Consider the following 27,713-nt stretch of genomic DNA (forward strand, 5'->3'; position numbering starts at 1 on the left):
TTGTATCAAGCTTCACCTTAGCATTGCTTTCTCAATGAAAGTCTTGTAGGTGCTACTCATCTTAACATCAATCAGGACAAAAAAGACAAAGCAGGCAATTTGAGAACATGGTACTTAGAAACTTATAAGATAAAATCCCTAAAAACTGATGATAATCACAAGAACAACGTTTTCTTCATTTTGCAGTATGTAGTAGACATTAAAAGCCTGTCAAGGAGGGAATTGCTTCATTCAGATGAGTAACGGACAGAAATATATATATAATTTGCAGTGACAAAATCATCAGAGTTATAATGCTGCCATGTAATCGACAGAGCTGACAGATATGCACTACCATGTTACAAATATTAAAGTAGATTAGTTAACTCTTCACATGCTCAGAACTGTTACTCCTAAACAGCAACTTCTTAAAACAAAAAAAAAATGCAATTAAGTAATTATCAAAAGAAACAGGGGTATGGAATGCATTATCACGTGGTTCTAGTCAGTTAGAGAGTCCTTTTGATTAAGACTCCTGCCTTTATACTGTAGAACCCTTTCGCAACCATCTGCGGGTCTCAAATCAATGTGAGAGTGAGTGGTCTGTGGTAAACCTGGTCCATCCAATAATTGCATCTTTGACAGGCAAAGGCTTACAAACAATGGCACGTCAAGAATTAACTGCTAAAATACCCCAGACATGACAGAATCATGATCATAAGGACAAATCTTATCTTCACTTTGTGGTATATTAGAGATAAGATGCCAGTCATGAGAACCACTTGAGTCAGACAGCTGACAAACAATCCAGAATGATCGCTTGCATTCGGATCTAAAAAAAGAGTAACATACATGACTCCTTGTACAATCTATGTCGAATCAAGCCAAAACAGCTTTGTTGCATCTCTTGTACAATGTTTGGCTACAAATTTTACTGAACTATTGCTGTTGGTTGACCTATCAAACAAAGTGACTTTGCACGATTGCAAGCAACCTATGCAAGTCTGGTTAGTTCGCCCAAAGAATGAATTAATCTGCAGCTATGTTGATAGATAATTGCCACTAGTTTATTGACTGATCCAAATGCTGATAACTGTAAGGCTTAAATCCCAGAAATCCCAAATGTAAGTAAGCGACATCTAAGGTTAATTGGATGACACCCCTACAATCAAAAGCTCCTATGGATCTTTTAAAAGTACAGAGATTATGGTTAATGCTAAGATCATCTAATCAAGACAATTTAGGAATTGTTCTTGCAAATGAGATCCTATTTTCACATCGCTTCCCAGTGGTTATAGGAAAGGTATCCTACTTAACTGTCAATGATTTGTTCGTCTGTCACTTATCCCAGACATCAAACAACAATAACCTACCTACGCCCATAAATATCCCATGTTAGATACAGCACAACATAACTTCCTGGTATATGTGAACTGCCATGGAAGAGTTATTTAAGACCAGTCAACCTACTCACAAGAAAAAGACTGTAGTACTTCAAATTATCTTTCTGTATCATCGAACAGGAAAGAGCCCAAACATAGTTTTAGCATCTAAATTCCTAAAGAATCAGGACTCCAGGAGGAGAATAGAATGGTTTTGTTACGAGCATGTTGCAATTAACTACCTAAACCCACTGTTCCAAATAAGGCATTTCTAAAGACAAAATAACATTTTATCAAGACAAATCTGCTTCTTAAAAGTTTCTAGAGAAGCTTCCATGACCTGTTCATAGCAATGAATTGCAATTAGTCTATGAGCACATCTGTTACCAACCAAGAAGATCCAGCAAACATTCAATAACTATATCATAAAAACAAATAAACAAACTGTACATACAGAGGATTCTTCCCAACCTATTGATGTTTAAAAGTTGAAATAAAACAGAAAGAAACCATAGACTAAAAGCTATAGAGGCATTAATTTAACTACAGACAACTATTCCTATAAATACTTTAAACCTTGCAAGCTGCAATCATTTACCTGATAACACTTATGTCTTAGTTGTTGTCTTCAGTAGACATATAGAGGTTTAGGCATAACATAAGCAAAAGAAAGATGCTAAAGCTAAAATATGATCATAGACCATTGCTTTAGAAAACCCCTTAAATACGATCCAAAGCCTTCGTAAGATGCACCTACAATCACACCTAATCTGAAACCCTAATATCGGCAGTTCAGTAGACCCCCAAAACGAAGCCAAGAAGAGATCCAATGTTACCATGGGGTCCATCAGAACTCCCCGGCAAAGAGGCGCCTCCCGATCTCGAACGAGAGGAAGGCGTCGGAGCAGGCGTACGAGATTTGCTCGTAGTTGAGGTACCTCCGGTCCCAGTGGCTCATCGTCACCCGTTTGGGCTTCCACACCTCCAAGCCCATCACCTCCGCCGCGAGCCGGGCGAGCCCCGCGTTCTTGAGCCCTCGTTGCCCCATCTTATCCGCGGCGAGGGTGCGGAGGTCGACGGCATTGGCGACCTGCAGGTTCTGCTCCTCGTCGAGGCGTTCGGCGTCGCCGTCGACGCCGACGCCGACGAAGGTGAAGCGGTGGTCGGCGAGGAAGTCAGCGAGGGAGTAGGGGACGTAGTCGGCGTGGAGGAGGAGGAACACGAGGCAGCGGCGGCCGACGCAGAGCTGGAGGACGGCGACGGGGTTCTGGGTGGGGGAGAAGGAGGGGCGCCACTCGGCGTCGAGGCCGACGACGAGGCGGTTTAGGCGGCGGCGGTGGATGCGGAGGATCTCGTCGATCCACTCCTCGACGTCGGACCCGGAAGCGGTGACGGTGGTGTAAATGTGATCGGAATCGTTGAAGGTGACGGTGAAGGTGTTGTCGTCATGCTGTTCGACGCTCAAAGACATCTCTGCCGCCCAAAACGACGAACTCCAAAGCCGAGACCCGAAAGGGGTTTGTTAGGGGAGGAAGAGGAAGAGCTTATGCGGTATTTATAGGGCGGTTTATCGATACCGTCCTTTTCGCATTTGTTCTCCGGTCGCGTGCGATAAGGGGAAGCGGAAGAGTATACGATATGGTCACCAGTGTTCCATGTATAACGATCATTACGTTACCATTCCGCGACATGAGTCACTCCCGTTTCTACCGTCTCGTTGTTGGATCAACGTTGTGTGTGGGTCCCACTATTTGCTTTCACAGACTGTCTTCATCGTCCAGTCTGGTAAGGAATGAGGTATGTCAGTTTCTTATTTTATTTGGGAATGTGGATGGCCCACATAATTATCATATTTTATGATGCTTAATTTGTGATCTTTTTTGTTCCCATCTTAACTCTTATACTTTTGTTAAAAAAATATTGAAGTGACATCATGGGAGGAGTTCAATTAATTAGTTTTACATTAAAAAAAAAAGTGTCTGATAATGATGATAATTATTATTATACTTAGATGAATAAACAAGTTAAGTTAACAAGTCATGCATTTAATAGGTCTCATGTTTGTTTATACACATATGATAAGTAGTTTACTATGATAGAAAGAAAAAAAAAGATGAAGAATATAGATAGCAAGTAAAAGGAGCAGTGTCCCAAAGCACTTTTTGGGAAAGGAAAAGGATCAAAAGACTCATCCAACCTTTTTCTATGTGACTACTGTAGCATTGCAACCTCACTAAGAAACTCCATTGCCTGACATTGCTTTTGCTTTTGCAAATTTCTTTATCAGAAACTATTGATAGAGAAATGTTTTAGAAATTTTTTTATTTGCTTCTGGTCAATAATTTAAGATGATATCAAAGAAAAAGAAACAATCAGTGTTGATTTGAAACAACCAAAATATTTCTTGACATAAATAAGGTTCTTTAAAGATCCACTTGTGTTCCTAAAGCTACTTTCTGATTCAGAGTGGCTGAAATAGGGACCTTCAATAAGGACAAAACATGTGCTAAAGGAGCTCCAAGGACTATGTGGAAATGCATATTGGCATGTCAGATGGGGCCCCTGACAAGAAACTTCACCTGCTAAACCATATATATATATATATATATATATATATATAGTATTTTTATCTTCAATAATTATTTTTATCTTCTATTATTTAGTGAAAAAAGTTCTTGCATCCAAGATTGATATCCTTGACAGAAACACCATCTTGCAGGAAGGAAATCTCTCTATTCTGTTGAAGAAAATCCTTTATTCTGTTGAGGAAAATCTTTCGTCGTATAAATAAGAGAGATATGTTAATGTATTTAAACTATTTCACTTCTTAAATAAAATTTCTTCAATAATTATTCTTATATTCTATTATTTTCATCACTATCTTTTATCTTTAGCGAAGGAGTCGTTCATCAATTTTAATTGATATTATAAGGTTGCAAATAACTTTTTATTTTTTTTCATTTTTTTCTAATAGTTTCTATGCAATAATATTAAAGTCAAAGATGAAAACAATTCTCAATTTTTTTATTTATAATATTATTTTTATAATTTTAGATTAATATATATTGTAAGTTATTTATTTTTAAAGAATTGAAATTAAATTTTAATTCTTGTCATTGTTGGACATTTCTTGACGTGATTCGATCCATATTATTCTGAATAGGTTTTAATTTTGTTGAACAGAACTATGAGAAAATATAAAGAAATAAAAATGAAAAAAAACAAAGCACGTTAATCTGAGATATAATAATATTTATGAAATAATAATTTTTTAAAATATATATATATATTTCTTTAGTTTAGGTTGATAATATAGATAAATATCGGAATGATAATTTTGTGTTTTATTAACTTAATTAATAAAATAATTTTTTTCATAATAAATTCTTTGATCATATTGAGTTATCTATATATTGGTCACATCAGATGTTTTTTTAAGATTATTCTTTGTAATTCAATTTTACTTTATTTTAGATATTTAAATATTTTTATTTTTTATTTCTAAATGAATGTAAATACAATCTCCTTCTCTCTTATCTTCTTAAGTTTTTTCTTTCTTTTATTCTTTTTAATTCATAGGATAATATTAAACAATGTCGACGATGATGATTAGGACGAGCAATAACGAGCGATGATGACAGCACTAAGGAGCACGAGATCTCGTGGGAACGGAAAAATATAAAAAAAAACAACACCGATAATATTGAGATTATAAATAAAATATTATTATTATTATTATTTTTGTATAGATTATCAATAGCGTTACTTCATTTAAATCACCCCTACTAATTTTGACCAAGGGTCAAATGGCAGTGACACAACCACGTATTTACAGTTTTACTCACCCCAAAGCCCTAAATCTATCCTCGAACCTCTTAGTTTGCGATTCGACTCCAGGTCTCCGTTTCCCTCAGCGGGCGACCGCCAGCGTCGTCGTCGTCGTCGTCGTTGTACGAAGCCCTTTACTTGGAAATAGCCTTAAAGCTCAAGTACTTTGATCACTGCTTACCGACTATTAGAACCGATTCATTTTATGTATTGAGTTGCTAAATGAAGGCGATTGACAGTCTCTTGGAGCACATCAGCGGTTGTCATGGACGTGGATTCCGACTCCAACTCGAGCTGGCAGATGCAGATGGATTCAGAAGACCCGACTGCAGATGAGGTTTGAAAAGATGGAGTCGCTTATGTTTTTCTGTTAAAGATCGGTTTTTGCTTCACTAGGAATTGTTCATCGAATTTAGTCGAATTCAAACGGCAAAGCGAAGGATGATCTTTCGGAGTCGATAGAGAACTTGAAGTTATCTGATTCATCGAGTGTTAGCTTCAAAAGCAAGCCTGTCGTCCTTATAGTCGTTGGAATGGCAGGCATGTCATTTTTCCTTTAGGAAGGAAGGACGGTTAGGTTTGATGATTCCCTCCCCCCCAAACAACAAATTGTCATTGCAAATTGGGCTCCCATTTTGCAGCGAGTGGAAAAACTTCATTTCTCCACAGATTGGTCTGCCACATGCAATCCTCGAGCATCCGTGGATATGTGCTGAACCTTGACCCGGCGGTGATGACCCTTCCTTTCGCTGCAAACATCGATATAAGAGACACTGTTCGCTACAAGGAAGTAATGAAGGATTACAACCTTGGCCCTAATGGTGGTATCTTGACGTCCCTGAATCTGTTTGCGACAAAGACTGACGAGGTTGAACTTTTTTCTGTTCTTTTATGTGATATATATATATATATATATATATACACACACACACACCTAGCAATGTAGTAGAAAGTGTCTTCGTGTTTTGTAGGTAATATCGGCCATCGAAAGATGGGCTGACCAGCTTGATTATGTTCTGGTGGACACCCCTGGTCAAATTGAAGTATTTACTTGGTCAGCTTCTGGAGCAATTATCACCGAGGCCTTTGCTTCCACATTTCCCACGATAATTGCTTATGTTGTGGACGCACCTCGCGCTGCAAATCCAGTAACTTTCATGAGCAATATGCTGTATGCTTGTAGCATACTTTACAAGACAAGGTTACCTTTAGTCCTAACATTTAACAAGGTTGATGTAGCCAGACATGAGTTTGCTCTGGAGGTACATTAATTTCAACTGTATTGCTTCTTCCTCGTCATGGATTGTTCTGTTTTATCATTTATAGCAAATGTGCTCGGTTGACATGAGCCATGAATTTTTTTGTTGGCATCCTCTGAAACATTAGAAAACAAATTTTGGAGTATGTGGTTTTGCTACTTGCCTGCTCTGCGCAAAATACAAACTTTCCTTTATGTCATAGAGTTAGTTGCTCTATATATCTCACACCTGCTCATTAAAAATTATATGTATGTTCTCAATGTTAATGATAAGTCTTCTTAGATTTCGATAGTCATGCCATTAAAGATTTCTGATGAATACTTTTATGGACTTGTTTTTTTTTTTTCTGTTTTGTCTCTTAGGAAAAGAATTTAAATTAAGCATATGTTTGACAATAAGTCGTTCACAAATTGCTTTGCAGCTGCTTTTCTTTTGCTGTTTGTTTTTATTAGAGAGTCATTTTGTGCGGTGGAACTACCATACTGACCTGGGTTCATTGGTAACACATAGAAGGCTGGAGAAAAATATACAGAAGATGGGAAAGAGTCAAATGAGTTCTAGTTATGAGATGTTATTGAGACATTCTTCTTTAATTCTTGTTTAGTTTCTGGTGACATGTTAACTGATTTCTGAAATGAGAGTATAATTAAATGCTAGATTATAAATGTTTACTGAGGCCATTTAGCAAAATAATGCTAGTTACTATAACCTGGAGGAATTCATTAAACAAATATGAGACTAACCCCAAATTTGGAGTATCCTGCTTTCGTGTGATTCATAGGGTTTCACAAGCAGTAGCCATAATTAAGAACTTCCACATAGATGGAGTTACTGTCACATATTGAATATGCAAAAAAGAGATGATGCCTACAAATTTCAAAGGATTAGACCATGACGGTGGTGGTCTGGAGTAAACCTCTAACTTAATGATGCCAGGAAATTGGGAACTATTGCATAATCATATCACACCTCTCTTCACCAATACTCCATTATGGACCAATAAGGTTAACATTTCTAGGGAAATCAATATCTCGAGCCATCAAATGGAATTGTTTTCTTTCCTTCTACATAAGCATAACAACTTCTATACTTTGGTCTGTCTAAAAAAAAAGAAACTTCTGTACTGTGTTCTGGATGTAAACCTGTAACTGGATGATGCCAGAGATTTGAAAATTATTGTGTAATCATATCACACCTTTCTACACTGAGATTCCATTATGAACCAATGAGGTTAAGATTTCTGTGGAAATCATTATTGAGTCATCAAGAGGAATTCAGTGTTTTTTCTTCTACATAAGCTTAGCAACTTCTAATACTGTGGTACTTGGTGTGTATTTTTGTGTTTTTTTTAATTCTTACACAACAAGTAATGATTTTTGTTGTCCTGTATTTAGTGGATGCAAGATTTTGAAGCATTTCAGGCAGCACTAGACACCTATTCATCATACACGTCAACTTTATCGAGGAGTCTCTCACTATCACTTGATGAATTCTATAAAAATACGTGTTCCGTGGGAGTTTCAGCAGTTTCTGGTGCTGGAATGGAAGCCTTTTTTGGTGCAGTAGAAGCAAGTGCAAAAGAGTATATGGAGAACTACAAGTAATAACAAACCCTGGATCAATTTTGCTTCTGAAACTGACTTTACTGGGACTTAATCCATTCTCTGTACTCTTGCAGAGCTGATCTTGACAAACGAAGAGCTGAGAAGGAGCGTCTAGAAGCATACTGCAGGAGCGAGAACATGGAGAGATTGCAGAGAGACATGGAATCATCTCAAGGACAGACAGCGGTGCTGAGCACTGGCTTAAAGGACAAGGAATATCCTGAAATGGATGAGAATAATGAGGAAGAGGAAGAAGATGCAATGGAGGATCTGAGGTTCTCAGAGGAGGAAACCGAGGAAGATGAAGAGGTTGCTCACTTTGGTTTCTGAGTAATATGTACTGTTTGCTAATGTCCACTTCTTAAAAAGCTTACTGTAAATAGGGGCTACTTTATTATGCCATCTCTAGCTAGCTTACTTCTCTCTGGATGTCGGAGCTCTTGTCCAATTTTATAGTACCATTTGTAACATGCAAAGTTGTAAACATGGTGTATACAATCTTTTATCTTGCATGCATGCTACGTATCCAAAATCTAATGTTTTCTTGGCAGGATCAGTGCTTGTGTGCAAACCACCATATCCTCCAAAATATATTTTGTTTCAGTGACTCCTCTGAATGATGGTTGACACAACTCCTAGTTTTGCTTGTGTTTGTGGTTGATCTTATCGTGGTGGTGAGTTTTTCTTGTTCTCATGTACATGCACTGCTCTGAGGAATTCTTGTTAATCTTTTGGAACTTCCAAAATTCCAAGATTCATTTCTGATACTTGTGTTGGTATGATTTGATAGACATGATATTTTTTATGACAAAGGCAAGAAAAGGCTAAGCTAAAGATTCTGCACTATTAGATTGATAAGACCCTAAAGTCTTATCATAAAAAAAAAAAGAAGAGAAAGAGGATGATCACTTCGAGAGGATCGGCCTCCTTGATCGTCCTCCTTGATCGTTTCGAGGGGATCGGCCCTCGAAGTGATCATCCCCTTTCTCTTCTTTTTTTTTACGATAAGACTTTAGGGTCTTATCATAGATGTAACAAAATGCATTGTGATCCCTGAAATGAATTATGTTGCTTCTCAACTTGGTAAATATGTTATACAAAACTTCATTAGAACTCACACAAACTTTATTGAAAAAAATATTAGTACTAGATTTATTTATTAATATCAAAATTATATATATATATATACTAATTTTGTATTTAAGACATTAAATTTATTATTTGTCAAATCCACTTATCAAATGTTGAATGTTTAAAATATTATTTGATAAAATTTTGAATATCTCATATAACAAAAATAGGGAGCAATCACTTACCATTTGCTCGGAGAAAAAAAAAGAAGTCGTTATCAACTTGATATAATTTTTTTTCGCTTTAAGATATTAATTAAATAATAAAAAATAAAATTATTATTTATAATTTTTTTGTTATTTACAATCTCATATTAAGCAAAATCGGAAGTTTTGGGTTTCCCCCTAAGAATTCTTAAAAAAAGATTAATTATTCGATATTTATATCTATCAAAAAATGAAAAAAAAAAAAGACTTTATCAATCGATGCGACGCCTCGATGTCATGACGAGAGTCTACCACGAACCAAAATACTTAAGCGGGAGTTAACATATTACACTCATCAAACTCTTATAAGCTAATCATATATATTGCCCACTTCCGATGTGGGACTAATGAGATGTTATACTCGGGCCCTCTTTTTAGCATTAATTTGATAAGAGACAATTTAGTCGGTCGGCCATTGATGCGACTTGTAGGCTCGTAAGGAATTGTCTGCTTTGGGCGATGGGCATACCCACACAATATTATCCTTTTGGAACATGTGTGTTCCAAAAAGCATCTTTAAAGGTAAGAAAGACCTAGCAGACTTATGAGCCATTTGTTCTCATACTCCTCAACCAATGTAGGACTAAATGACCTTATCAATAAGGAATGAACATTTGTTTAAAATATTTTCTAAATAACTGTTTTACGTCTTTGAGCACGCATGGATCCTTGGATTATACCTCGATTAAAATATGATTGTTGCAAATATCATATTAAAGCCACCTCTTCTATTTCTACTTGATCAATATTATAGACCAGTTTCGCTTTTTTGAACTAATTTCATAATCTTCCTTCTGTTCTTCTCTATTTTCTTATCCAATCCTTCTAATTCATCGGTCAATTTGTATGACCATGGAGGAACCTTTTTACTGATTTTTTTTTGTTTGATTATTTAGATTGATTGTTATTATGTCGAATACAAAATCTCAAGGATTTTAATTTACTCTATGAATTAATTCTTATTTCTTCTTCCAACAAAAATAAAGAAGATTCATCGATTGACGTTAAGAAATTAACAATATAATTAAATGATGATTTCTCATCAAGTGGATTCTTTTGATGTTCAAATTCTCAAAAATTTTTAGAAATAAGAAAGATTCCATGAATCTTATTTATCCAAAATGTTTATATGGAATCTACAGAAGTAATTAAATCGTTTGTAGAAGTAATTAAGTCATTTATGATTGTATGTGAACAGAATTTTTTTATTGTTCCACGATATAGTCCGTTCAAAAAAGGATCATATGCTGCTTCTTCTTCTTCTTCCGTAGTTTTTATTCGTCTTACCAATTCATTACTCAAGTCGTATTTTTTTTACTCATTAGTAGAAGAAACCCAATAATCATATAGGTCTTCATGGAAAAATTTTTATGAAGACATTTTGCGTTCTATCATTTTTGAAAAAGTTGATAAACTAGGCTGATATGTAAAAGATATTATTTGTTTTCCGTCACTTGAACACTTATAAAAAAAAATATCATGACATTTCATTTTGTACGTTATTTTCAAATCGATTATTTTTTATATATCACAATGGACGATTCTACTGCTTATAATCAAAAAGAAAAGTTACAATATATTTTTCAAAGTCAAAGTAGAAAAAAGTCTTCATTTTTCTCTTCTTCAAGTTTTCCCAATTCCCAATTATCTTAATAGGTATCAAAATAAGAATATTTTGGGATATCTTTTATCACATGCTTCTTTAAAGTGAAAGTGGAATTCATTCTTTATTTTTCTCTTTTCATTCACTCTCATCTCTTTCGTTACATCTATTTTGTTTCGATCCTTCTTTTCTTCCGAATAAACGGAAAGGTATTTTTCGATGTATCCCTCTTGTTCCTGTTTAGTCTACATCGCTTTCTTTCTCACTTTATATCATTTCTTCCTTTTTCTGAGGTTTCTTTCAGTTTTTTAGTGATAATAGGCGACAATATTCTACCTAAATAGTAGACATCGATGATAAATAAGAGAATAATAAAAATTCAAGCCATTGAATTTCTTAATTCTAACATAAGGTACCTATTAGATTTAGTAAGGTACCTATTAGATTTAGCAATGTACCTATTTAGGAACCTTGTTACAAATTAACCAACCAATAAATCCAACCCATTTCATAAAAAAAATGTAACCAATTAACCAACCAATAAAACTACTTGTTACAAATAATATCTTTTTGTAGCTTCGAAATATATAAATGTTGACTAATCGGACTAATGTTGAACTTGGTAAAATGAAATAGTTGAATAATTGAAAAATGAGATTATTCAGGAATACACATTGAATGCTGAGATTACACATTGAATTTATGGTAGTAGACCCATAATCAAAAATATTTTTGTGATTGTTCCCGAAGAAATGAAACAAAAAAAAAGGTAGAACTACAACAGTAATTGTATGAGGTCTACCTAATACTAGATGCAGAGGCGCATAATAGATCGATATGAACATCATGAGCAGTCCCGTAATGAAACCAGTTATTGCTGTTACTTCCTTTTCGGTTCCTTCTTCCATAACTCGAACTTGAAGAAGGAAGAGATAAGAGGGCCCTATGAAGAATGTGGTCAAAAATCCATAATAGAGTCTGACCAAAATGATAGAATTTATTATCTTCATACATAAAAGATTTAAAAATCATCACAAACCCCCTTTTTCTTTTCTATTATAATTTTTTGATTATTATATGATGACTTCTTAACTTTCCATATATATAGAATCAGATAGACTATAAATGACATCTCTTATGTCAATGACACCAAAGGGATATTAATTGAATATAATTGGGATATAGATGAAATATAATGAAATAGAGCCACTTTGAGGTTTCATGGAACGGAGCCACTACGAAGAAGTTCCGAGTTACGAAGGAAACTTCGGACTCATATTATTCATAGGTTGAAAACGGGGGTTGAACTTTATGATGTCAAATCTCCCATTGTTCCCTAGTAGCTCAGTGGTAGAGCGATCGACTATTAATTGATTGGTCGTAGGTTTGAATCCTACTTGGGGCTGTCTTTGTTTTTATTGCATTATATCTCATCATATCACATTCTATTCTACGATATTTGAGGATCGCCGTCATACATCAAAGATGCAATCATTGATTTTCTCGATAGGCCATAAATTACCGCGAGCAAACTTTAAATATTCTCATGTTAGCTCTCAATTTATAATTTAATTTTAATTATATATATATATATATATATATATTCTTCCTTTCTTCTTCTCCCCCTCTTAATTATCGGAGGTGACATAAAATATTAAAAAATAAAAAAAATACAAATTGAAGAGGAGATAAGAAATAATTTTTTGATATTTACTAAAATAATTTAAAATTTTAAAAATTATATATTATAATCAATTATATTAACTCAAAAGATATCAAGTTTCGGACCTTGGATGATGGAGCATTGATGGTAATATAATGCCTAAACGATAGTTGTGGGGAAGAAAAAAAAAAAGAAAAAGAGGAGAGTAAAAGCAAAATTATGGGATTATGAATAGTAAAATATTATTTTATTAATTTTAAGATATTATAAAATAGTAAAAAACCCTTTAAATAGTAAGCTCCTATATAAAAAAAATTAAAAATAGAAAAACCAATATAAAAGGAAAAGAGCTACAATGCTCCACCACGATACAAAAGTGGCCAGTAATTGGGCCGACAGGAGCAAAAGGCTGGCCCATGTTGGAGACCCGAATGTTTTGGATCCAGGTCCATGTTTTAGAGAAGTGAAATCTGAAGCCGTCTGATCGACATCGGTGCTCATCATACTTGTTTTACGCCGTCCATTCTCGAACTCTCTCTTCATATCACCTGCGCTTTCTCCCATCATTTCGATCGGAAGATCTCGATCGGGGCGGCGAAAGATGTTTCTGCGACGGGTGATGCTGAGGGGTGGGATGGGGGCGATGATGATGCAGGCGGCGAAGAAGGTGAAAGAGACGACGGGGATCGTGGGGCTCGACGTGGTGCCCAACGCCCGGGAGGTGCTCGTCTCCCTCTACACCCGCACCCTCAAGGAGATCCAGGCCGTGCCCCAGGATGAGGGCTACCGCAAGGCCGTCGAGAGCTTCACTCGCCACCGCCTCCAGGTCTGCCAGGAGGAGGAGGACTGGGAGGCCATCGAGAAGCGCCTTGGCTGCGGCCAGGTCGAGGAGCTCATCGAGGAGGCACAGGACGAGCTCAAGCTCATCGGAAAGATGATCGGTCGGTATCTCTATACTCCTTTCTTCCTTTTTCCATCCTTTTGCAGTCATGGTGATGCTTGCTTGGACCTCAATCGTTATTTTGCGAATCGTATTTGTCCGTGTATAGGGCTTTCGCTGTCTGAACCTTCGTGATCCTTGTAATTTACCTTATTCTGTATGCTAATTCCATCTTTGTTGAAATCTGTTCACAAGTTTATCAGTAAAATGTGGATCTTTAGGGTTTTATTACTGTAAATATGAGTTATTAGGGCTTTCTCTGTCTGTAACTGTGTGGTCCTTGTAGTTTACATTATTTTTGCATGCTAATTTCCTCTTTGTTGAAGTCTCTTAAAAAATTTAGTAGTAAAATGTGGATCTTTAGGGTTTTATTACTGTAAAAATGAGTTTTTTTTCCACTTCTTTTTTTCTTCTTCGAAGGGAGATCAGCATTCTATTGATCATATAGTTGGCCCTAGTTCTATCGGTGTTTGAGGTTCATTGTTGGATTTGATCAGGGTGAAACGTGCTTCTTGAGGCACCGCTTTCTCTATTTGGATCATGATTTTAGGTTGAGCAATTTGATTTACCTGCTTGGTATTGGGATCATCTTATCCTTTCTTCTTTGTATCTCTAAAATGAAAACCTTTATAAGTTTCAACATTAACATTGCACATGAGGTCTTTTATCTATAATTCTTTCAGAGTGGAGATCTGTCTGCCAATGCCTCAAAATGTTATCTAAGAGAGAAGGAGAGGGAGGGAAGGGAGGAGAGGCCAAGAGAAGGCTACAGAGGGAATGGAATGTGACCTTGGTGAGAGCAAGAAGAGAAATGGAGGCGGCTGAATGGTAGAAAATTTTTTTTTTATACAAAAGGTTAATGAGATTTGATCCCAAGGATCTTGCTATCAACAGTTAAGATATGTGGAAAAAAAAGCCTCGTTTCCAGTGCCAAACGATCTTCCCATCCCTTGAGTCATATGCTATGGATGCCACACCTTTTCAGAAAGATAGAAAAGAAAGAATACATGCTTAGAATTCCACTTAATGGGACAAACTAAGGTGAGAACCTACTTAATACCAACAGGTAGGTGATCACTTGGCAAAAACAGGTGGAGCATCCTGCACAGAGGCCTTGTTAGACAATAAGAAAGGGTTATTTTGAGATGCCAAATGCCATAGAAAGTTATCAAGTTCATGTCTGGATGGTAGTTACGATTTTCTCATCTTTTGCACTCCCTTAGTTTTTTGGGTATGTGGAACTTTATAATACCAATATACTTCATATCTATAGCATCCTATTCCCAGTCATTAGATTCTCTACTCACAAACCAGATCAAAAAGGAGTTGGCTCTATCAAATCATTCCATTTCTTTTGAGCCATCCTCATCCAGTATCAACCAAAAATTCGAAACACAATTTGCTATATTGCCAATTTTGATATGATTTGCTTGATCCATATGGGTATTCTTCAGGGTTGATCTGTATGCCAGTCAATTTCGTGGCCATATGACTGTAAAATTGTAGGAAAAAACTAGAAGCAATTGAATCGAACTGGTGTTGGTTGATTTTGATCAATTTTAGTCGACTTCATAACCTCAAAAAAGAAAGAGAAAAGGAGCGAGAAGTATAAGAAGATGAAAGCTGAAACAGGAAAGTAGGAGTTACTGTAACTGTAACAGATGAGGAAACAATGCTACTATTGACTTTTTATTGCAACAATTCCATTTACTGTATGCAATCATCATTGCAGTATCAAGATAGAGAAGTATCACAGGAATAGAAAAGGGGAATGTTTCAAAGGAGTTCTAATTTCTTAAGGAAGTAGGGACTTTCTTACATAGAATAGAGAGATGCCATAGTAGTCAAAATTAATTCCATATCTTTTTCTTTATTTGTCTACCTGCATAGTGATTAGGGGAGCATTGGGACCCTGATAATTTTATCATTATCTTCAAAACTATTGGTTGATAAACTTTGGATCTCCTACAATGTATGGAATAGTCATTTTCTATAATAATATCCTGTGCGATTATGATTTATTTCTAATAAATGTATAATAGTTATTTTTTGGTGAATAATTTTTATAAATTTCATTCTCTTTTGTTATACAATTTTATATCTTTTTTTATTTTTTGTTTTATGTATCTTTGCTAAAAGTATCTTTTAGCAAGAAATTCTATATTTCTCAAATATTTCTTATGCTTTTTCGTGTTTTGCTTATTTATGTTTTTATTATTTTTAATTTTTAAATTACATTTTGACCGATTTTAATCCTCTCAGTCTGATTCGACCTATCCCAATTCAACCTTTCTCACTGATTCTGGTCATGTCATCTTTTGCAGCTGCCAATCCTGGTACCAATTTTATAAACTATGTTTAGAAAGATCTCTCCAGTCTCCACCATTATTGAACAACTTGTTCCTTGGGTGAGATTTACATTTCTAGTTTAATTTCTATATTCTAGATTTAGCTGTTCTAAGATGAGTAGTATATATAAGAATATAGTTTTTGGTTTCAGCTGATTTGGTTATGGTCAATTTGTGAGAATCAACTAGAATAATCTAAACTCAATGGAAATTGGCTGACTATAACCATGTTTAGCTGATTTGGTAGTGTTCAAACAAGAAGTAGAAGGGGGGAGAAGCCAAAGAAAAAAAATAGGAAGGGAGAAACGATACAAGTGGTAGGAGAAGTGTGAAGCCAGTGGAGAAATGTAAAAGGGAAACCTGTGATTATAATTGTAAAATAGAGGAGATACTGGTACTGTTGCACTTGCCATCTACAGCTTACAATGTCTGTCATTCACTTCCATGTAGAGAATAGAAAGTGGAAAGAAGGATATAAAGCAACCTTTAATATCCTAAGGAAATATGGATGCCATTGTAAAAATTGGAGGATGCTACAAATATTCAGAATAAATCTAATGTATTATTATACAATATTCTTTTCTAAAATTTTATGTCATATCCTTTTCTTTTCTTTTTTGCTAATTTTCTAATGTAGTCCTAATCCCCAAACAATCTAATGACCTTTCTAACTTCTGAATTTGTTGTGCATAAGTTCATTGGCCATTATCTTGAAGTGCATCCTTTTAATGAGTAGATCAAAGATTCAGCTCTTAACTAAATGAGCATATTGAATACAGAGATTATATTTGAATTAGGTTCTTTTTTGTCAGGGTACTGAACTGCTATTATATGATCAAATTAGCTGTTGTAGATTGAATAGAATGCCAAGGAAGTTCATGATTTTAGTTGCAAAAATTTCTTATAAATTGATATTTGAGAAAAGTAATAGTTTATTCTTTGGTTAACTTATAGAATTCAGTGAAATGCTTGAGTGAGTTAGATTTTGATTTGGCGTAATCCAAAGAAGTTGCCCTGGAAACATAATTCAAACAAGTTGTTCCAGTTTGTTGCGAATTTCCTTCTTGGGTCCTATGGTGCATAGTCTAGATTGTCAAGGACAAATCATGGTACTGCATTAAGAAGAAAAAGGGAGTAGGTGGCTGAATTTGCCCACCATCCTTTTGTAGTCAGAAAGGGAGAAGTGAAGAGAAGGGGTGGAGACAGAGGAGTCCACAGTTTTGCTTTGTGCTATGCATTGCTGATTTTCACATGGTTGAGGGCTCTAAGGTTCCAAGTGATGTTTGTTGCTCATATACATGCTCAAGAAAGAGAAGGATTCGAGTCCTGGGAATTACAGGGTGCGAATCCTCTCCCATTATAGTTTTAAACAGATACTTAATGGAAGGAAAAAGAGAAGAGAAAATAGAAAAACAAACATCTTTAAAGTTATTTTTTGAAAATAGTTATATATGTAAATATATAAACACATGGGCCAGGTGGATCACAAGTGAAACTAGTAATCTGATCAAAACTAGCCCCCACATACTGTGTCTGTGGTAAAGTACCACACGACATCCATATATTTGTATTACATACTATGTCCAATCATGGCCTAGGTTAATGTGGCTAGAACAAAGATTCAGAATTGACACAATCTTCTCTAGTTGGTTGAATGTGAAGTATTGCATGCTAGAGTTGTAGGTGGTGTCATTTATAATTCTGATGCTGGCATGCTGCAATCACCCTAGAGTAACACAGAAAGTATGACCCCTTGGTGAAGCAGGCGGCATCAACAGAATTGACACAATCACCCCTTTCTCATTCATATTCCAGTGTCCACTGTCTCTTGGATGATGCCACCTTTCTGTGGTACACCAACATGGGTCCTCCAGAATACCTGATCCTTTGACAGTAGTTCTGCTAGGGGTTGGTGATGATGATAAAAGACTGTTAAGCCCACAAACCATATGTTCTTCACAGGATTCAGGGCCTTTGATGAGACACTTGGGTGTTCCTTTTTTTTTTCTCCCCACCTGAGTGGTAGTGAAGAATTAGATTATAGTAAGATAGCTTTTAGGAGGAATTTGATATTGTATCTAAAGTGGAGTTTTCCTCGTTAGCTTTGAACATCTACCATGAGGAGCTACTTGTTGAAATCTCTGGACATGGTTTTCAAGTCTAAACTAGTCATCTTTTTCATGGACGTTTCCTGGTATTTGTCTCATCTAAATTACTTCCTTTTTCCCCCATCAGTTCATTATATATATCCACATATGAAACTGCAGAGTGGGAGCCATGGGGAGTTCCCGAGGACTACGAATGTGAGCTCATCGAAGATGACACTTCGATTCCTAAACATGTCCCTCAACACCGGCCTTGCCAGCTTCCAGAGGAGTTCTTCAAGACGCTTGAGGCAGTCTCCACGGAATCGGTTCCCAAGAATGAACCTGCACCTCAAGTGAAGTCTTAATTGAACATGTGAGTGTGGCTCTGCCGCCTGGTTTCAGGATCTATCCTCTCTTGTTTGATATTCTATGCTTGAGAATAATAGTAGAAGTCAACAAATACTTGGAACTTTCTCCTGGATCCTTTTTCTCATGACATTGACATGATTTCATGTGTGATGAATCAACCCCTTCTTCCCTTGTCGTTTTTGCTGTATCACTGTCTCCTGCAGATGTCTTGTAGAGTTGATGATATATTTGTATCCGAAGGAGCCAATGGACTGCTACAGTTGGAAGTGGCACTAAGTATCGGTGAGTATACTGCTGCAACATTCTTTCACTAAATTAGCTCGGTGTTCTATGGCTATGGCATATTATTATCATCCGTAGGTTATGGGTCGGCCGTGGTGACCGATTCAAAGTTGGGGTAATATTATTATATTATTCCACTCAGCTAATTAATTTAATTGATATTTTCAAAAAAATAAATAAAATGAGGGCTGAAAATATTTGGTATTGCACAATGGAAGATGAAATAAGTAGTAGCAGTAGTCTCCAAAAATGCAGTGCCCCTTCTAATATGGGAGAGGAATACAGAGGAGCAAAATTAAATTTGTCTTAAAATCTAATTAAGCCCTTTTTTTCTTTTCTCGATCATTTTCTATAATTATTTATACAACTTGGTTTTTCGATTCCTTTCGACAATCTCCTGATTTGTCTAGTTATTAGTGTGATTATTTTTTCGTTCCATTTCGACAATCTTTCCTTTTTTTTTATTTCGATTCTTCATGTTCATGTGTGCAAGAGAATCGAGATCGAGTAGCAAGTTTAAGACTTAAATGATTTTATGGGCCTTTCGAATTTTATTTCGAACTCTCTATTTAATTTAATTTATTTTATTTTAAAAAATATGTTTTAGTTATAATCAGAGGATTATTATGATTATTATTATTATTATTTATTCCTGTTCTAATCGATCTCTTATACTCATCAGGAACGTGCGGTGATGTTTCCCGGAGTAAGCAGAAGGGACCCGTTTCTTGGTCTTGTTTGACTCGGGTTTGGGAGGGAAATGGAGATGTCACCAACCCGCCCACGGAATAACCCTTCGGGTTGTACCATCACATTCCAACTTTACACCTTTGACATGCCAACGTGATGATGCACCATCGCACCTCTGTTCCATGAAATCTACCTCCATTGCTGTGGCAGATGCTCACCGGCTTAGCGTGCATAGTTTATTTGCAGAAGACAAATAGTTTCCGTCTGTAAACGCATGCACTCATGCATTAATCCTTTCTGCTGCTTCCCTGTCACGTGGAACAGCTCCCTGTCGGTCTTGATCGACTAAGACACGATTCAATATTAGCTTAAGGTGAGCCATCAGTCTCACCTGTTTCTTTCATGCTCGATATCAGAATGGATCAACTCCGCCTCCCCAAGTCAATCCAATCCCACTGGCGATCTCCCTCTCTCTCTCTCTCTCTCTCTCTTCTCCTTGTTATCATGGTTTCCATGCCGCTATAAATAGGACGCTTTATCTCTAAAGAGAGGAGGAAGAAGAAGAAGGGTTTACATGGCTTCAAAGGCCTTCTCCAAGTCATTGCTCTCCTTCTACCGCTCTCTCCGAAGCAGGCTGGCCAACCCACTGTCCCTCCACAGAAGAGAGCTCCATCTAAAGCTACAGAAGAATCATCTCTCCTTGTGCCACCTCCATGACCAAACCCTAGTGCTAGACGTGGAGGGAGGCCTCCTGAGGTCCTCGTCCACTTTCCCTTACTTCATGCTTGTGGCCTTGGAAGCAGGGTGCATCTTGAGAGGCCTCATCCTCTTGCTTCTCTACCCTTTGCTGTGTTGCTTGAGCCAGGAGGTGGGTTTACAGATCATGGTGCTGGTGTGCTTCCTTGGGATCAGAAAGCAGGGGTTCAGGACAGGGATAGCGGTCCTCCCCAAACACTTGCTGGAGGATGTGGGGCTGGAAGGGTTTGAGGTGTTGAGGATGGCAGGGAAGAAGGTCTGTGTCAGTGGCATGCCCAGTGTCATGGTGGAAGGGTTCCTCAAGGAGTACTTGGAGGTGGATTTGGTGGTGGCAAGGGAGCTGAAGGTCTTCAATGGCTACTATACTGGGTTAATGGAGGAAGACAGCTACTTGGGTTTGGAGAATGCATTTGGTGAAGATGCCATTGGGTTTGGAAGCTACATCAAATCTCCTCAGCACCAACTTTTCTCTCATTGCAAGGTGAGTTACTCATCTGCATTTATGTAACATATAGAACTGATTTTGAGAAAAAAAAATGATGAATATTAAGAAATCATAGAGTGACAATAGAGGAGGAGGATAGAGAAACTCCATGCATCTTTTAGCTCTACTTTCTCCCATCATATACCTAAACCATTACATGAAGCATATCTTATATATGTATCTAAGCTTAAGATTTTGACTTCAACCATGATAGGAACTTGTATCCTTGATTAGCACTCTAAAATCAAACTTTTATTTAATCATAAAGCTTGATTTAATATTTCAACAACTTCAATTATTTCTCCCTTTAGAGGCCTTAACAAGTGTGGCATGAGGTGAGACAGACAAATGAGCTCGCTCCATTAGTGGGTGAAGCTTTAGAGTCTACAGGAAACTGTGAGCAGAAGTCACTCCATTAGTTCCTTGATGATTTCCTTCCATCGCTTTCTTACTAGTATTTCGTGATCCGCTGCATGAACTCTGATCAGAAATCGTATTAGTTTATCCAAAAGCATTTGCTTAGCTAATGGAGAAGCCAACGCCAAGTGTAGTCGATCAACCACTGAGGGCAATGCTTAGGCCAGACAAAAGTAGATAGGCGTGTCAGCTTTCTCCATTAGTGACCATCAATCCCGATCACCCAACTTGGCAAGCTTTCTTACTGTCTTTTGCTTCGCTTTCCCAACACCCGCACAGCTTTGACTTGCTTTGATGTCACTGTAAGAAAACGTGCAAGCAGAAGTAAGTCCATTGATCAAGGTTGATACAGGAAATTTACCTGGTGACTGAAGCTGAGAAGAAGAACTGGCAGAGGTTGCCGAGAGAAGAGTACCCAAAGGCAATGGTGTTCCACGACGGCAGAATGGCGTTCAAGCCCACACCAATGGCCACACTCGCCATGTTCGTCTGGTTCCCTTTCGGCGTCTCCCTCTCCATCCTTAGGACCATCGTCTTCCTCTCCTTGCCCTACACCATCTCCATCCCTATCGGATCTGCCACCGGAATGACGAACCGGGTCCTGAACCCTCACGCATCCGCCGACGACCGACAACACAAGCTCTACGTCTGCAACCACAGGACCCTCCTTGATCCGGTCTACATCTCCGTCATGCTCAACAAGCTCGTCGTCGCCGTCACCTACAGCGTCAGCCCGATAACCGAAGCCCTGTCTCCGATCAGGACGGTGAGACTCACGCGAAGCAAGGAGGAGGACAGGCGGAAGATGGAGAGGCTGCTGAGCCAGGGAGACCTGGTGGTGTGCCCCGAGGGCACCACGTGCAGGGAACCCTATCTGCTAAGGTTCAGCCCGCTGTTCGTGGAGCTGGCCGAGGAGGTGGTGCCGGTGGCGTTGGCCGCCAGGGTCGGCATGTTCTACGGCACGACGGCGAGCGGGTTCAAGTTCTTGGACTCCTTCTTCTTCCTCATGAACCCACGGCCGGAGTACCACCTCGAGTTCCTGCAGAAGATACCGACGGGGTGCCTGCGCAGGAGGAGCGGCAGCAGCTATGAGGTTGCCAACCTTGTGCAGCGTGAAATCGGAAGCGCTCTGGGGTTTCGGTGCACTGCACTCACGAGGAAGGACAAGTACGTGATTCTTGCTGGGAACGAAGGCACTGTGAAGGCCAAGACATAAACAGACAATATAAATAGAATTAAATTGGCAAATAAGCAACTATTTCTCTTAATATATTCTATAATTAATATCTTAACCGGTGGATTATAGCAATCATTGACTAAGAACGAAAGGTTTGAACCTCATCCAAAAAAAATTATTATGAAATCAATATCAATATTATGTAAGCATAAAATATGTAATATACCTAATGAAATACGGAAATAATTTTTTTATGTCAGGATTAAAATCAAATAATATTAGATCTAGTTTTATGATACATACCTTTGATGTCATCTAAAAATGATCTTTGTGAGATCTGCATGGGCATCGTGTTTGGAGAACTGGACTTTCATTCTCTTCTCTTCCTATCCTTCCACATGATCATTTAAATTTATGGTTCAGGAAAGATTGTGAGAGAAAAACTGTCCCTCAATCGTATCCTTTATGAGTTGCATAACATTTGTCTTTCAGTCCCTAGAGGTCTTATTTATTTATAGGCAAAAACAGATGAAGTCTAGAATAAATTATTATGAGAGTTCCTCCCAAGGACATCCCACAAGAAGTCATACTATAATATCAACTTCTTTTCTATTAATTCATCAGAATTCAATTAGTTTCATTATATATCTTATTAATTATAAAGGGTCACAAAATCAAATATATATTAATCTTTGTCACTTGTACTATATTTCTCCTACAAAGTCAATCATAGTTGTTTATAAAAGCTTAACTTGTATAATCGGTCAAATATAAGATATCTATATTGAGTGAAGTGTTCTATCAAATTACAAGCACCCTTATCATCATAATCTAATCATCATCAATCCAAAGTCCATCTTGATATACTATAATTGACATGCACCTTGAAATTCAAATTATTTGTCGGCTTTTAATTGCATAGAAAGTCTTATGTAATCAACAAAATGTTAAGCTTTCAAGTAAAATGACAAATTGTTTATCCTAAGACCCTTGCAATATATTGTTTTTGCAAGAATATGGTTAAACTAAACAATACCTTGAAACAGTATTAACCATAGTCCATGTGAATCATATTTAGAACCTCAATACCTCCTCTAATTTTCTCTTCTGAACCTTATTAACCATGGTCTATCTATTGTGAACCATATTTAGAAGCTTAATATCTCTAGTTTCGTCTCAAGTTGAACTTAGATCAAGATTTCAATAATTCTTTAAAAAGTAAAAGATATTTTTTATTGTATTAAATGAATGCTCACATATAGATTTCAACGACCTATCATTTATGCAACAAATATACTAGCCAACTTAGAACATTATTAACCATGTATAATTATGAAAAATTATTTTTTTCAAAACTCAATGGTTATTTGCTTTTAGAAGAATATTAATGTAGTCGGGGCATTCTAATCATCTAATATTCTTTAAAAAAAATAATTTTTTTCTACTAAACGAGATACGAAATTGTTTAACCAGTATTATGATATCCTAATAACTATGCACACTAACTAAATACACAAACTTAACAAGCACACAAAACAATCATATATAAATAAATTTATCACTATGCACACTACCCATTATGATATCTTAACAAAAATTATTTAATCGTAGCAAGAAGGTAGTTTTGCTTTTGCTATCCCTCCGTGGGAGCATTAAAAATCATAACATTTTGATATTTTCGGAAGATAAATCTTACCTTCTTTGATTATGTTATAATGTTCACATAAAAACTCTAATCATTTGTCCTTCATATTAATATTTTGACTATTTAAAGTCAACTATATGATTTTTTTTCATCATAAATTATACTTAAAAGTATTATTTAGATTAAAATTAGTCAATTTTTTTAATTATTAGAGTGAGTTATTTTATATTTTTCTTCTGTCTCTCATTACACTATTAAGATTAAGCGACTGTTTTTTTATTAATTCCTTACAAATTAGTTTCATATTTTTTTATTATTTTTTACAAATTGATTTCTTTATCGATCTTAGTTCTTGGGTGAGACTTTCTAGTAGTGCTCATGGGGTAGGCTATCGGAGATCATCACCCAAATTGAAAGAAAAGTGTAAAAGATACCTATCTTCCGGGCTTGAATTGAAACTTGATTTTTTTAAGAGATGTCATGCACTAAGATATCATGGGAAAAGAGTTTATTTGATAATTTTTTTAGCTAGACCCCACCTTTTAAAGTCATCTAATATGAACTTTCTAAGAAATGAGGTATCTCTTTAGGTTATTAGGCAATTAATTTAATATCAATATTTTTAAATTTTAAATTTAAATTAGAAGAAGACATAATCCATGGATCATTATAGGGTAAGTCTTTTATGTTTTCTTTTAATATCATATTTTTTAATTCTTATCTTAGAGGATTTCTTTTTTTGTATGTCGTGTCTCACTATATAATTCATCTATTTTAATTTATTATTCTAACTTGATTAAATCTTAGGAAAATCATTGAAACTTGGTAACACTATTATTTAGGACTAAGAGGAAGTTTGCTCATTTATATATTTTAATAAATTTTTCTAAGCCTCTCTCCTAAGGATTTTGGATTAAAATCACTCGTAGAACTTGTATTTTGGGTGTGAACTAGTGGGTCATCACCTTGAACACCATAAAAAAAAATCTAAAGAGAATATTATTCTATCCTCGGAGCAATATAAAGATACTAAGGTTTTATACACTCTTCTAAGGATGATGAACTATTATACAATCCTTCAATCAAGATCTAAGGATGCAACTAGGCTAGATTGGGTCATATCACTCTGACCCAACAGACTCTTAGATGATATATAATACAATGGTCTAGTCCTCATGATGCTTCTAAACAGTTAGATTCTAGATCAAAGGGTATAAATCCACTTGTTACTATTTTCCTCAATTCAATGACTACAATTATGAGCCAGGTTTTACTCTTGTTAGGTCATCTAATTCTTGGGATGACTATACTCAATATGTCAATGTGTCACCATCTATATTTAAATTATATAAATCTCAACTTTGATCAAAAGCCTAAAAAGTCTTTTAAAAGCTCCATTAAATTATTTCTTTTTACGAAACATATGCTTCTTTTATCGGTGGGCTTGTGGATATTAGATTTAAGACCAAGGATGAGTTAAGACATCTTTTGGAAGCTAGAGGTACACATCTAAAACACCACTCTTCCTCTTCAAAGAGAATGCATGATAATTATCATGGATCTTTAAATACTAAGAAGAAGAAACTTATGGATCACAACATACTCCTCTCAAGTTATTAATTTTTTGATAAGCCTTAGGAGACTATTCCTTATTAAGCAATAGTGTTTAAAGTATTTAAGTAGGATTTTTTTTTTATATAAAGAACAAAACAAAGATGCTCACTCTCCGGCCAATGATAATAGGACCAATGAGGTCATTATAACCTAGAAACTTAATGATCTTATTTCTTATGTACTCTCGATCGTCTTGGAGGCCTTTAAAGCAAAAACTCATGATTTTAAATATGATTTTATATTGATTGTAAATAGATTATATTAGATCACTTGCAATTATGGTGTTCAAACCAAATCGATTCATCAATGCTCTGGTTTTAAAGACTATAAATATTTCTAATTTAAGGTTACTTTTCTTCCATTTAATTGACTAATTTAGATCGAATTAATTTTAATTTAACTCATGTTAGCTTACTGTGTTTACTATTTTAAGCCCTTAAAAATCCTTTAAATTAAACTAGTTGACATATCACACAGTTCGCTCTCTACGGCTCCACCTCTCTTTCTCTCCCACGTTGGCATTGCCTTGCCTAAACTCTCACCCTACCGTACCCAAATTTGATGTCGGCAAGCACACTATTCTTTCGTTTGTCTCAACAACTCCTCCTCTACCATCGATTGTCCCTTCTTAGCTTCGCTCTTTCGTCTCACATATGAACTCTTTTTTTTTTTTTGTCACCCTTATTTGTTAACAATCCCCTCATTAATTTGTATAGATTATTGCATATTCTCATCGTCACTAGGAACTGAAATCGACTTCAACAAAACTAAAAGCAAAAGAGATTATGCAAACACTCAAAAATCAAATTTAGAGCAAGCAAAGTCTCTCGAGAAGTATGCCATTATTGTCTCTCTTATGTGTGTATCTATGATTTATTAATCTACTACTACCTAAGATTGAGTGCAGGATGAGGAAAGGATAAGGAATTCTATTTAAATATTCTTGGTCTATGAAAGGAGACAATAAAGCTGATTAGCTTTTGAAGAGAAAGAAAAGAAAGCATGTTTTTATTTTTAATTCTTTCGAGCTACTAAATAATTGATTAAAATACATTAGCTCACTCATGGACGTGTGATGCTGTTATTTTTTCAATAAGAAGTGATTTAAATGGGAGATCTAGTGCGTGATAATGATATTATGAATGATATATAAAGAGCCCTCTCATGACTTTCACTACTATATAATGTACTAAAAAAAGATACCCACCTGTTTTTTCTTTTTTACATTACTTGGCTTGTATAGATCGATGTACATATTTTTGTTAGTTAATTATGTTTTTTTATTTTCTATAGCAAAGGGTTCCTTTATTTGAGTTGTTTGTATTATTAAGTCCTTTCTAATATTAATATAAATAGATGAACTATGTATCATCATAATACGAAGGGCTAATATATCGACTAACTAATTCTTCTATATATACATCTTTCACTTTAGTCGAGCTTACTCTTACATCTATCTATCGAGACATCTTCTATGTCTACTACGCATTGCCTTCACGTTTAAATACGATTTTTTCAAGTTTGAATAGGTGTTAAAAACTAGTCTAAAGTTTGGTAAATTTTTATTATAAACCTTACTTTTAGTGTCAAGATTGCTACTATAATTTTTACAATGAACCAACCAAGTTTGTCGGGATAATCCAAAGTAAGAACAAAAAAAAAAAACTATTTCTTTTCCACTAAAAAAAACTATTTCTTTTCCACTAAAAAAAATAACCAAGTTTGGCTGAATTATCTTTTAGTTTGGTTGAAAATGAAGCATTTTGTAACTTTGTTAAAGTTTTATAATAGAGGTTTGTTATCCTCTCACATCCTACGTTGACACGTTGACACATTATTGACACATCATTGTTATGTTTGAGGATGAGAATCTTAAGAAGTTTCTTTCGAAGCATTGCCCACAAGTTTGCTTTACCATTGACTAATGCACATATTCCTTTGAGACTTATGATGGGCTATTGAATGAAAATTTATTTTGATGAGTAGTTGCACATACGATTGTATCACTTTTACATATTTAGGTTTGATTAAATTGGATGAATAGTAGTAATGATGGTAGTGTCCAATTTCAATATTATGGGTCTATTTTTATAAATCTTGTTATATTGGTCTAGTGGGATCAAAATTTTGATTTTGTTGGAAAAAATAGAAGATAAAAAGCTTTATTGAAGAAGCTTTAATGAAAAAAATTTAATACATTAACATGTCTCTCTCCTATTTATATACGGATTAGGAAGGAGCATTTCCCT

At 35.8% G+C, this 27,713-nt stretch overlaps 4 protein-coding genes, 1 non-coding gene and 1 pseudogene across 5 annotated transcripts; 4 read left to right on the forward strand and 2 right to left on the reverse strand.

The window, feature by feature from the left end:
* Positions 1–1,760: 1,760 nt before the first annotated feature.
* Positions 1,761–2,909, reverse strand: LOC103971604 (3'-5' exonuclease). Its single transcript, XM_009385664.3, has one exon. The coding sequence runs from the start codon at positions 2,830–2,832 to the stop codon at positions 2,209–2,211; it is 624 nt and encodes a 207-aa protein (XP_009383939.2). The 5' UTR covers positions 2,833–2,909; the 3' UTR covers positions 1,761–2,208.
* Positions 2,910–5,199: 2,290 nt separating this feature from the next.
* Positions 5,200–8,584, forward strand: LOC135597379 (GPN-loop GTPase QQT2-like). Its single transcript, XM_065090244.1, has 7 exons — positions 5,200–5,350; positions 5,429–5,526; positions 5,606–5,733; positions 5,835–6,057; positions 6,161–6,451; positions 7,843–8,048; positions 8,127–8,584. Exons 2-7 carry the CDS (start codon positions 5,455–5,457, stop codon positions 8,380–8,382), a joined length of 1,176 nt encoding a protein of 391 aa, XP_064946316.1. The 5' UTR covers positions 5,200–5,350; positions 5,429–5,454; the 3' UTR covers positions 8,383–8,584.
* Positions 8,585–11,048: 2,464 nt separating this feature from the next.
* LOC135596469 (putative protein TIC 214 N-terminal part) lies at positions 11,049–12,002 on the reverse strand (annotated as a pseudogene).
* Positions 12,003–12,325: 323 nt separating this feature from the next.
* On the forward strand, positions 12,326–12,397 carry TRNAN-AUU (transfer RNA asparagine (anticodon AUU)). The gene has a single exon. It is a non-coding gene; the product is annotated as a tRNA-Asn (tRNA).
* An 825-nt stretch (positions 12,398–13,222) lies between these two features.
* Positions 13,223–18,586, forward strand: LOC135597378 (probable NADH dehydrogenase [ubiquinone] 1 alpha subcomplex subunit 5, mitochondrial). The gene is made up of 2 exons (XM_065090243.1): positions 13,223–13,596; positions 18,211–18,586. Exons 1-2 carry the CDS (start codon positions 13,257–13,259, stop codon positions 18,393–18,395), a joined length of 525 nt encoding a protein of 174 aa, XP_064946315.1. The 5' UTR covers positions 13,223–13,256; the 3' UTR covers positions 18,396–18,586.
* Positions 18,587–19,835: 1,249 nt separating this feature from the next.
* LOC135597376 (probable glycerol-3-phosphate acyltransferase 3) lies at positions 19,836–22,296 on the forward strand. The gene is made up of 2 exons (XM_065090241.1): positions 19,836–20,608; positions 21,381–22,296. The coding sequence occupies exons 1-2, from the start codon at positions 19,946–19,948 to the stop codon at positions 22,242–22,244; spliced, it is 1,527 nt and encodes a 508-aa protein (XP_064946313.1). The 5' UTR covers positions 19,836–19,945; the 3' UTR covers positions 22,245–22,296.
* Positions 22,297–27,713: the final 5,417 nt, after the last annotated feature.

Source organism: Musa acuminata, chromosome BXJ1-11 (assembly GCF_036884655.1).
Source record: "Musa acuminata AAA Group cultivar baxijiao chromosome BXJ1-11, Cavendish_Baxijiao_AAA, whole genome shotgun sequence".
NCBI lineage: Eukaryota > Viridiplantae > Streptophyta > Magnoliopsida > Zingiberales > Musaceae > Musa > Musa acuminata.

Coding starts and splice junctions, on each gene's coding strand:
- LOC103971604 (XM_009385664.3), bottom strand. CDS start 2,832: ATGTCTTTGAGCGTCGAACAGCATGACGACAACACCTTCACCGTCACC.
- LOC135597379 (XM_065090244.1), top strand. CDS start 5,455: ATGGACGTGGATTCCGACTCCAACTCGAGCTGGCAGATGCAGATGGAT. Junction 6,058..6,160: donor TTGCGACAAAGACTGACGAG/GTTGAACTTTTT, acceptor CGTGTTTTGTAG/GTAATATCGGCCATCGAAAG. Junction 6,452..7,842: donor GACATGAGTTTGCTCTGGAG/GTACATTAATTT, acceptor TCCTGTATTTAG/TGGATGCAAGATTTTGAAGC.
- LOC135597378 (XM_065090243.1), top strand. CDS start 13,257: ATGTTTCTGCGACGGGTGATGCTGAGGGGTGGGATGGGGGCGATGATG. Junction 13,597..18,210: donor GCTCATCGGAAAGATGATCG/GTCGGTATCTCT, acceptor ATGAAACTGCAG/AGTGGGAGCCATGGGGAGTT.
- LOC135597376 (XM_065090241.1), top strand. CDS start 19,946: ATGGCTTCAAAGGCCTTCTCCAAGTCATTGCTCTCCTTCTACCGCTCT. Junction 20,609..21,380: donor AACTTTTCTCTCATTGCAAG/GTGAGTTACTCA, acceptor AGGTTGATACAG/GAAATTTACCTGGTGACTGA.